This window comes from Seriola aureovittata, chromosome 21 (assembly GCF_021018895.1).
Source record: "Seriola aureovittata isolate HTS-2021-v1 ecotype China chromosome 21, ASM2101889v1, whole genome shotgun sequence".
NCBI lineage: Eukaryota > Metazoa > Chordata > Actinopteri > Carangiformes > Carangidae > Seriola > Seriola aureovittata.
In genome coordinates, this window is record NC_079384.1 from 16396109 (window position 1) to 16408160 (window position 12052).

The window sequence follows — 12052 nt, forward strand, 5'->3', positions numbered from 1 at the left end:
TAGATGTTCACACGATATATCTGTTGTAAATGTAGGTATTATGTCTGCATACAGGGAAAAATGTGTGTTTCACAGTTAGTAGTGGTCACATAGTTAAGAATGAGAGGGAAATATCCAATGATTCTAACCTAACCCACATCATTTACTCATTTAATCAGTGGTTATTGGCATAATTAATAAATTAAAATTAATCAAGTTTCAGGTCAGATGTGTCAGCTTTTTTACGTGTAATCCCATTTTCTCGTCACTCTAAAGGGGGCGTATATTAGCAAGCTAATCTATACAGTGGAAGACAAGCAACCGCTGCTGTGCAAGCTGATGGGGATCCAAATAAAGAGATAAAGAAATGAAGCTACTTCTGGCAGTGGTTTTAAATATGTAATGACAGCTAATCTCTAGTTTGTTTGTAGCAACCTGTTTCAATGTAGTCGTGTAGAACTCTGCTTCAGTAAACACTTACTTTAAATTATCAGGTGATCAAATGTATTAATTGGTAAAATCATACTCTGTAAAGTAACCAGTAACTTCAGCTGTCAGATAAAATGTAATTGAGTAAAAAGTCCTAATATATCCCCTTCAAATAAGATAAAGTTGCATAAACATGGAAGAAATTTTTCATTTTCATATTCTGTTTTTAACAAGTGGCCGTCGGTTTGTGCGCACACTCGCACACACTCACACACACTCACACTCTCATTGTCCTCTGATCCCGTGTTGTTCCAGTGAGAGTTGGTTTGAGATTAACGCCGGAACTCTTCTGCCCCCCCCCCCCCCCCCCCCCCTCATTCTCTCCCATCCTCCTCCTCCTCCTCTTCCATGCTCTGGACTTTCTCACTGAGAGCCAGGTATTTTTAGCTGTGACATAATGCCCCTATCTCTCTCTCTTTCTCTCTCTGTCTCTCCCTCACTCTCTCTCTTTCACTCACAGTCTTCAACTCTTTCCCTCACCCTCCCTCTCACACAGACCCGTCCCTCCCCCTCTGCTCTCCCTCTCCTCTCTTGCCCCTCATCCCTCTCTCTCCCTAGCTGCCAGGCTAGGGCTAGCTGCTACAGTAATTGAGTGCTCAGGTTTCACACTTTGAGCTGCAGGCTGAGAAACATGGCAGTGGAGGAGGCAGCAGACTATTTGGCAGAAGTAAGTCTTTACTGTACTTTAACTCTGAAGTCACTGAGCCAACTGACTGTAAACAGACTTCACCTCCTCTCTCCTGCTGCACTGCATTAATGCTAACAGGATTGGGGAATTTATAGCCGTGAGGACTTAGTGATGTTGTGGCGGTGACCGGTCCAGAGACGGGACTTTGTCGGATGAGGTGTGAGGTTATAGGCTCGTGGATGGGACGGGTCGCAGTGGCACCTCTGCTGCACCACTCTGCTGCAGTGTGCGTGTATATGTGTGTGTGTGTGTGTGTGTGTGTGAGGGTATATATGCCTGTGTGTGTTTTCATTTCCCACCTGCTTCCCTGTCACTGTGTGTATTGTACATTTATAAATTCTGGCAGATTATAAACAAAAGAGCCTGTGCATACAGTGTTGTGTGGATACAATTTCATGTTGCAGTGATGTGAATGGAAGCACCTGACCTTGGACAGTGGCGCATGCTCTGTGTGTTTGTAGAAAAGGGGAATAAAAGGGCAAAAAGAGCTGAGAAATTCAAAAATAGAGGAAAAGAAATCACCGTTTTTAATTAGTTAATTTTCTCAAATCCACTTTGTGAGGCAGCCCTTCATGAGTAATAAGGAAAAGTCTCCCTCAACCTGGTGATATGTGATATACTGTCTGCAGAATGTGCTTTCTTAGCTCATCATTAGAGCCCAAGCAGCAGTTTAATGGTCGTTAAAGATATGAGCTGGGATTCTGCAACATTTGTCTGAGCTGCAAAGAAAACCAAATAAATCTAATGTACTGTGTTAACAACAATATTGTTGGGCTTTGAAAAGTCTTTGAGTAAAAGGGTGTTTCTGTTGAACATTACTCAGCTGCTGTAATGTTTGAGTAACCCTCTCTGGTCCCTTGGAGTCGTCGGCGGTCGCAGGGGGCAGCTGCCATGCTGGAATGTGTCTGACTGTATGTGTGTGTGTGTGTGTGTGTGTGTGTGTGTGTGTGTGTGTGTGTGTGTGTGTGTGTGTGTGTGTGTGTGTGTGTGTGTGTGTGAGGCAGCGTGTTGTGGAAAAAGAGCGACTGTAGCATTCTTTGCATATCTCTCGTGGATAAATAAAGGTTACACTGGAGTGACACTCAGCCGGCGCTAAACGAGACCTCCACCATGCCGCTGCCTTTAACTTAAATTACACTTCGGTTTGAGGTTGAATGTGGAGTTTATATAATATCTATATTCATTTTGTTACCAACAAAATCATTAAAATTTTAGTTGGCCAAAATCTTGCGTGTCCACCAAATTTCATGCAGATCTGACCGTGTTTTTTGAACCATCTTTAAACAGATTACAGGAGACGAAATATGATCAAACTCCCTTAGATGTGAATTTGTGAGGTTTTTTGGGGGTTTTTTTGTTGGTTTTTTTTATTACAAACTCCAGTCCTTTCCACATATTTTCAGATCCAAAGCGTTTTTGCTATGTGCTATTAGGACTAGAGCTGCAACTAAGGATTATTTTCCTTATTGATTAATCCTCAGATTAATTTCTTCACTGATCGCTTAATTGCTTGGTCTACAAAAAACACCAGAAGTTTGTGCAAAACCCAGTTTAATGTCCTCAAATGGCTTGTGTGGCTGGCAAGCAATAAGCTATAACCCGTGAATGTTTGAAAGATTCACTTGGCCTAAAGGATTTATTGGTTATCAGTCATGGTTGCTGATACATTTTCTGTTGCTCATCTAATTGAGTGCTTCAGCTCTAATGTGGACACAGAAATAGTGACATCTGCATTCCTGCTGGTCGCACCCACCCATGTGGCTCAGCAACCTGAGAGGCAAGAGAGTGAAAACAGTGGAAGCTGATGGCGTGCACATACATGAACTGCTGTTACTCAACAGCTTCCTTACACTCAAGCAATCAAGCAGCATTTGCTGTCTTTACCTGCTCATATCATAATGTTTTCTTTTCTCACTGTTTTTTGAAACTATGCGGCAAAACCAAACAGTGCACGGACAGTCATTTAGTCGTCCACGCAGGCCTGTAAATACGGCGGTGCTGTTGTAAAGCACTGAAGATCCATGACCCTCCTTGCATGTATAAAGGGATCCAGTACAAACGTTTAGGTTTTCACTTCCCTTGATTTCATTGTTCCTTTCAGTAGCTGAACACACTCCATAGCTGTGACATCAATCTCTGTATTTGTATTGTAAACGCAGCCAGAAACTTACCTTCCAAGACTCATGGAATTATTTATGAACAGTTCAAATTACAAAGATTGACAAAGACACAGAGACATTGACAGCTCTGTCTGTAATGTAATGAAAACCTAAAGTTGTGGTTACAAAACTAGGAAATAGTCTTTGCACTCTTGGGCCAGAGCACTTTCTAAGAGGGTGAGGCTTTGAACAGCAGATTCTGATAATGCCCTGAATTATGAGCAGCCAAGCCCGGAGCCACGTTTAACTTAAAAGGCCTGGCATTGTGCCTTACAACCCTTCTCAGGGTTTAAAGAAAACCTCCTCAGCACACTGCCTCTCGGGTATAAAACAGTGGCAGGAACAATTCTCACTGGACGTTTTATTGTGAAAAAGGAACTTGAATTTGAGGGGATTTACATTAACACAGCTCATGGAGGCAATTAAGGTACTTTAAGGAGTGACAGTCGTAACTTGAAACACATATTTTTAGATCCAGTGTGATTTGCACTTCCCAGGATATCGTCATCTCCTTCCAAGAATATGCTTAGAAATCACAGAGAAAAGACATTCTGTAAAACTGCAAAACTCACCTGAGAGTCATCATGTTTTTAAATTGTCTTCAGTATCATAGTAATCCACTGATATATTACTGTACATCCATGAGTGCATTGCAAACAGGAACCGTTAATAGCTAATTCGGAATACTTATTATGGTGCCAGTTTGCAAAATGTAAACAAATATAAGTTGAAAAGGTGGGGCTAGATGTTAGCCAGTTAGCATTTTAAGTGTTTGTTAATGTACAGTATTTGTCAACAATTATAACTTCTCCTATAACGATGTTTTATACAAGTAAATCTATATTTTATTATTTCATCATTCATTATCTACTCATACAGCAGCTTCCGCTCGTGTGCCCACAGGAAGAGTTACAGTTGTTGACAAATACATGATTAAACCATTATATCCCCTTTTCAACTACATTATAATTATAAACTATGTTTTTATATTGCTTTAAAATGCTAAATAGTGTCGCCGATAATAGCAGTACCGTTAATAATAAACTGTATTTGAGAGGTTTGTAGCAGCCTGTGTGTCTTCTCTGTGACATGACCCAGCTCGGCGTCCGGTAAACCCCCTACTCTCTGCCCCACTGACTGGATGCTGACACTCGAAACACACTGTGTGTTTGTGTATGTGTGATGATGAACTCCGATAACATCCTTTCACTGAGTGGGAAATGAGCTCAGCGATCAGCTTTAGCCAACAGTCCGTCTACAATAACAAAGGCTGTGGTGCGGCGAGCACGATATTACACAAGACGAGTCGTTAAATGCCACAGAAGCATAAATTACTCTTAGTTTTCTCTCCTCTTTTCTTTGAAGCATGGAGCGTTCAGTTCAGGCATAAACAAATACCTGATCCACAGATGACAACCACTGAATTCAATTCAAGTCAATGAATACATACACAATATAACTAACTACTACTTATATGCTACCGTAGATAGCATTTCACAGTAGGCTTTAATAGCTTTGGAGACCAATGTAAATCTAAAATACTGCCTTTATGAATGTATATATATATATATATATATATATTATATATATTTTAAGAAAAAAAAATTCAGAGGACTTTTTCAGGAATTTTTCAGCTCTGAGTAGTGTTTGCATTTTGCCCCGACACCTTCCACTGAGAAGGTGCAGCAATTTGTATAAGAGGCAAAATCCAGGGCCAAAAAAACCAAACAAACCCTTGGACTCTTCGTTCAGCATTTACAAATATTGTATATTGACTTGTGGACCCAGAGGTTGATGTTGAGCAAGAGTTATGTAGTCTTGCATAAAAGTTGTATTACTATCTGGTCATTTGATGGTGATAATAATAATAATAATGACCTTGTAGTAGATATGGGCATCGACTTGTAGACCCTAAGAACATAAATTCTGTCAGTGATGCTTGAATAGGATTGTAGTCTGGTGAACTCACTTGTCCTGGATTTCATGAAGTTAATGTTTGTTCAGTATCCTGCATCAAACAGAGTTTGCTTGTGAGAGTGAGTTTTTGAATGAGCCCAGATGCAGAACTAAGAGTACACTACCTCTGATATTACACTGTCGGCCTGTTAGAGCCTTTTGTGTGGGTGTGTGTGTGTGTGTGCGCGCTCTTTCTAGCACAGGGTAATTGCAGGGTAATTGCTGAGTGTTAATCCTGTGTGGGTTATCTGTTTGACCACATGGGTGAGGCAGACTGTAGCACTGCACGGCAATCATGAAATCGGAGACACACACCGACTACCTGCCTTCCTGTCTGTTCGTCATCCCCGTGTTTTTCAAGCCTTTAGTTCCTCTCCACGTTTCAGTCCGTCATTCTGCTTCAACGATCCTCCTCCCGATGCTCAATTTCTACACAACCCCCCCTACATGCACCCACTCCTACGCCGCTCTGCCACACCCTGAGATCCTCACACGGATGCACACACACAGCAAATTTAGTTCCCTCTTGCAAAAATCTTCAGCTCAGCTTGATAAACTGCAGGTTAACTATAAAATGACTCTGTTGCTGCTGCTGCTGCTGCTGCTGCTCCCCTGAGAAAGACACTCAGTCATGAAGGCCGGTGCATTCAGGAGATGTTAGGAGTGGACGTGTGTGTTCATCCTCATTACTCTATTTCAGGTTCACTTTCTTACTAAATTCTTACTGTCCAGTCACCATAGTCCAGATGAGACTAGCTTTTTTTTTTTTTTTTACAATGATGAAGATTTTACAATGAATCGAAAAATTTATCTTCAATTGTTTTGGTAAATGGTTTGTTGGTTAATCTTGGTTTTTAATAAATTATATATATAAAAATTTTGGTTTCAGCTTCTCAAATGTGAATATTATCTGGTTTCTTTAGTCTTGTAATGAGAGTGTGTTTTTAGTTAGGGTTAATAGAGTCTGAGCTCCTTGTTGTGAAGATACTAATACAACATCATCTGTCATCTCAAGGAAACTAAAGATGATTCTAAGTTGGCAGATGTTTACTGGTTTTGTTTGCTAGATTGTTTTGAATGTAACTAATGCAAATTGAAAAAAAACATATATAGGAAAATGACTAAGCTCTTCTCTCATTTTCTGTTACTGCACTTTATTTTTACTTTATTTATGTATTTTAAATTATGTTATTTGTCGATGTTTTTCCTCTTGTGTTGACACTTATCCTATAACGTTGTGTGCTGAAGACAAATATCATTTTCCACAATATAGCTCCCGCCCACCCTCCACTGAAACCAAACCTTCGCTCTTGCTACATTTTATATTTTCCTCTAAATATTCTGATGCCTTTCTGACTTGTAGCTTAATGCAGAGATCTCATTGTGTATATATATATATATATATATAAAATCACATGTTGACAGCAGAGAAACCTTATCGAACAGTAAATCCCTTGGTTGTGGGCTTGGATTTGGCAGGATGGTTACTCTTGGCTCAGTGTTTTAACAGGCAGACATGTTGAAGACAGTGTATTCTCACTTTCTTTTACCCTTAAACCTCCTATTTGAAATGTGTTTTTTTTGTTGTTTTTTTTATTTTGGCTCTCATTCAGCTTTTGTGAGCTCTCAAAGGTCTTTCCCGAACAAACTTTACCCTGTTTCTTCAGCTAATAACATACAAGCCTTGAGGGATTTATTCAACTTATCTCTGGTTGCAGGGACTCGTAGGGAGGCTATGACACATAAATAATAGCTTCTGACTAATGCTGCAAATATTGGCGCCGTATTTCCAAAATAATAAATAGCCTGGAAGAAGTTATTAAAAATATGTAATTGCTGTTTTTAAATAACTCTATGCTTATTTGCACAAAGACGCAGTCAAAGCTTCACTGTTTTGGAATATATTTTGTAGGTTTTTAATGACATACGGAAATATTCTTTATATATTCATTCATTTTAAAGACCACCAGGTTTCATTTTCATGTACCTGCAGTAATGTTTCTCATCTGCATGTTGCTGTGTTACTCAGGTGAAAATAAACAAACCTGTTCCTCTCTGTGTTTTCCTGCAGACGGACGTAAACGCCTGTTATCTGCGAGCAGCTCGGGCCGGGAACCTAGAGAAAGCTCTGGACTACCTGAAGAATGGAGTCGACATCAACATTTGCAATCAGGTGAGTTCGGTAACAAGAGTATACTTCCGATTCCAACTCTGCTTTCGCGTTTCGGTTTACAGTGATGAATAATTTGGACTTGCGCTCGGTGATGGTAATCTGGTTTTGTGCTCTCTCAGTAAAGTCTGTAGAGATCCTCAGAATATGACTAAATATAGTCGCTTCCTTGTTACACTATTGCCCTTGTTGAAGCTCCAAGCTCAGCCAAAGCTGGAGTTTTATGGCTGGCTGAATTATTTTATGATGCTAGCAGCATGGCTGAATGGATGACAGTGTCAGAGAGGCCACCACTTTTAGTCCAGAATGAAATATCTCAACAACTATTAGACGGATTCCCTTTAAATTTTGTAGAGACATTCGTGGTCCACGGAGGATGAGTCTTAATCACTATGATCATATATTGACTTTTCCATTTCCACTAGTGGCACCATCAGGTTGATTTGACTTTTCTGAGTGAGCAGCCATGATGTCTCCCAAGTTTATTTGGTGTTGAAACCTTTTAATACTTTAAAGGACAAGGCTATTCCGTATTCTTCTTCTGGTCAACAATAAAAAAAAAAAACACTTCTTTCTCTTCTTCACTCCTTGGTGCGATACAGCTCACTGTTGCATTGGGTGATGTGAACCTTCATTACCATGATCACACACGCTGTAGTTACAGTTTTTTTGGAGTTTACTTTGACTCAAAACCACATAAACTTAATCTGTGCCAATCCACTGCAGAAAATAGTCTCGAAAAAACGTTTTAGGAAAGTGCATATGTTTTGTAAAAAGCTAAAGAAACCTGACCGAGTATTGAGAGGCTTTGGTTTAATACTTAAATAAATAGTTTCATTACCAAGTTAGTTCTGTTTGTGTTGTTTTTTTTTAGACCTGATAACGTTCAGTGTTACTAAGTAAGAGTATAAAACATTCAGACCGAGTCCTCGGCTATTTAAAGAAAGGGTACAGTATCTACAGGATTAAATCTCCCCCCTTCTCTTGATTTTAAAAGTGCTTTCCCTCTCTCTCTCTCTCTCTTTCTCTCTCTCTCTCTCGCTCTCTCCCTCGCTCTCTCCCTCCCTGTCCAGAATGGTCTGAACGCTCTCCATCTGGCCTCGAAGGAGGGCCATGTGGAAGTGGTGGCTGAGCTCATCAAGCAGGGCGCCAATGTGGACGCAGCTACCAAGGTGTGTGCCACCCAGGAGTCACACAAACACACACACACGCGCACACACACACACACACACACACACACTCGGTCTATGCATGAATTCAAACACGCACACACTGTGGTTTGCTGCATCAGCTCTTTCTCAAAGTCACATTGCTTAAGCAACAGTAAAGGAGATAAATGGCCGTGTGTGCGTGTGTGTGTGTGTGTGTGTGTTAGCAGGGAGGCTGAGTGAACTGATTTAGTGAACGGACCTAACCTGTGTGTTTCCAGACATAAATGTGTCTTTGCTGGGTGGTGGATTTGAATTATGTGAGCTGGTTTTGCACTTATATGCAAAAGTTTGGCAAATCACATATTCAGGTGAATATTTTTTTAAAGTAAATAGAAGTAAAAAAAAAAAAAAAATGCCCTAAATAACATTAAAAACTGTTCCTTTTTCAAATGTTAATGCGCTGTTTTCATGAACCTAAAAAAAATAAATAAAAATAAAAATAGATAAACAGTAATTGTGGCATGTGCAATAGTTTGGGCACCGTACTAAGTCAGCACTAGTAAGAAAAGTTCACCATATCAACATCAGTGTAAATCATGAATGCAGGTTAAAGTGCAAGTGAACACAGATTATTAGGGAATCAGCAGTGGAAGTTTGTGCACTCCTGCTGCACATTGACTCCATCCACGAGAGGATTAGTGTAAATTATGTTCAGTCAACCATTTATTCATTATTACATTCAGTATAGTTACATATCTTTACGTGAATTTGTGCTTTCCTGTTCTCTTGCAATGCGGCCTAAAGGCAAGTTCAAGTGGAGTGAGTTGCAGCTGCAGTACAGGAGGTGAAGCACGAGAGGAAAAGGAGATACAGCAGTTCAGACTGAGGAATGAGGGGAGGTGTTTATGTGGAGGTTCCAGTGGCAGCAGGAATTACAACAAGGCAACAGCTGCTGCTTCCTATAGCTGACACACATACAACAGGTGTCTCCATGACGGGCTCCGTACATGCGATTCACCCTCATACAAACTTTACCTCACTTTTTTAATAGTCTACATTATACTTTTTTTCTTTCTGTATGTCCCCACCACTGTCTCCGCCTCTTTATCTTCTCTGTTTCCGTCACTCTGTCACCGCCATACGAAGGCAGACAGTTTTATAAACTATAATTTTAAAATACTGCACATATGCTTCATGCTGGTCGGACTCAGACATAAAGGACTGCAGGGTGTTGCTTACAGAGCATCTTTCTCACTAGGTTTGGCAACTGTTCAGACTTTATCGTCAGATCAACTCCTCTCCGTTGAGGAGAGTTGCCAATATTTCGCAGTCAGTGTGCTCTCACGTTTTGGTTTTGTGGACTGACTGCGTTCAGTGAGTCAGGCAGAGCGGCAGCATGTTCGCTCGGTCAATCAGCAGCTAGACAAAAGCGCAAATGAGCTGTGAACGTGTGCAGCCAACAACCAGTCACTGATCCTCACTCTGTGTCCGGGGGGGGGGGGGGGTACTGCTTCACCTTTTGTTTTTCTTCTGATGATTTGACTCGACCATCGAAGATTTATTTTCATTCCAGGGTCTGAAAGCTCTCTATTCACAGCACTTTGTCTTTAGAGGTAGATTTAAATTCATATTGATTCGATATCAGCTTGAAAAAACAATAAAAGCTAATTAAAAAAACTATTTACATTTGAATACATTTGTTAACTTAACTATTATTATTATTAATAAGTATTATTAATATTATTATATTATTGATTGTTGTATGTATGTTTAATTGTTATTTACTGTCACTGAAATTGAGGGTAAGAAAGAATTGAAACCTATCACTAAAGACATGTAATTGAGTAACATGGGCAGACGTTCAGGCATCACACAGCCGCATTAAAAACATGGCATTAAGATAAAGACAGCAGTGTTTTAAAATGAGGAGGGAAAAAAATTAATATCAAAATGATTTGGAGTCCTTATGATTCAAACATTTACCAGAGGAAGTATTAGTCTTGCTAGAATCGCAATTTATTTGTAGTACATTTAAAACTGATGCTTCCTGCCATCTAGACCAGATTTAAGTCATTAAGATATAAATTAGAGGCGTGATGTGCTGTACAGCCTGAAAGTAAAACCCTAAACTAACTGAAAATAAGATTATGTAAAACATTTCCTTTGTGCAGCTGATGAAGAAAAGCAACATTTTCAGACCTAAACCCAGACAGACAGAGTGTCAGAGTGTCAGACTGACAGACGGACTGTTTTACTGATAAAGTCATCAAGTACATAAAAGGAATTAAAATGTTTTTTCATGTTACTTCACAACAGAAAGGAAACACAGCGCTCCACATAGCTTCTCTCGCCGGGCAGTCGGAGGTGGTGAAGGAGCTCGTCACCCACGGAGCCAACGTCAATGCACAGTCTCAGGTAACACACACACACACACCCACGCGTGCACACACACACACACACACACACACGCACACGCACACAGAGCTGTTGAATTGTGAAATCATCTTTGCAGGAAATCCATGTTTGAGTGTGTGTATTCATGCAGATGAATGTCTACGCAACTACTATACACAGTGTCCATCTGTGTGTGTGTGTGTGTGTGTGTGTGTGTGTGTGTGTGTGTGTGTGTGTGTGTGTGTGTGTGTGTATGTGTGTGCTGTGTCAGCAGCTCTGCAGTGTTGCCTGGCCCACATTCAGTTGTCGACACACACACAAACTCAGACACACACATACACACACACACACACGGGCCTGGTTACCACAGCAACCGTAACAGAGTCAGTGTTAAAATCTTGGCTGCAGCTGTAAAGAGGAAGAAAATTAATTTGGTATTGATGGGGCTATGACCTTCAGTGCTGAACTGAATCATTAGGTTTTATTTATTTATTTTTATTTATTTATTTTTTAAAGCATAATTTAGAGTGGAGTGGCCTATTGAAAGCACAGAGCGGGGACGGCTGATATCTTGCACTTGACAAGTTTTCAATAGAATGTACTGTATATATTCAGTGGTACTTTATTAGGTACAATCTAATGCAATCCATTACTGCTGTTCTACTCTACAGTCTACTATTATGATGCATATAATGACACTGTCATAGAGCCATTAATGCACTTATACTGTATGTTATACTCTGTGTTTCAGCAGCGTGGTCATAGTTAGAGGTGGACTGCATGACCGCAATGTGTTTCTAATATTCTGTCCTCCTCATGTTTGTAAATAGGGAAGACAAAAACATTAGTACAGTACCAGTACAACACCACATTTAACCATGACCTCAGTAGTGAACATATAATTGAATTCACTCATTTCTGACAATAAATAAATAAATAAATAACATTGTAAACTTTGTAAAGGTAGAGCTTTTTTATTGGATCACTGTATCGATGTTGAGAGGAGGAGTGTGTTTACAATGTTGTTACAATAAGTGTTTCTCCAGTAGTCTGCTCAGTGGGCACC

The 12052-nt window shown here is 40.1% G+C and overlaps 1 protein-coding gene across 42 annotated transcripts in view; it reads left to right on the forward strand.

Moving 5' to 3' along the window:
* The window catches only part of LOC130162078 (ankyrin-3-like), a 166872-nt gene that overhangs the window by 74456 nt on the left and 80364 nt on the right, over window positions 1-12052 (forward strand). For 41 of the 42 annotated variants that reach the window (XM_056365548.1, XM_056365545.1, XM_056365574.1 and 38 more), the window contains exons 2-4: window positions 7343-7444; window positions 8515-8613; window positions 10909-11007. In XM_056365548.1, coding sequence (XP_056221523.1) covers window positions 7343-7444; window positions 8515-8613; window positions 10909-11007 — 300 coding nt within the window. Of the gene's footprint in view, window positions 1-1084; window positions 1136-7342; window positions 7445-8514; window positions 8614-10908; window positions 11008-12052 lie in introns of those variants that run through there. The other variant, XM_056365549.1, reaches the window with a different exon arrangement.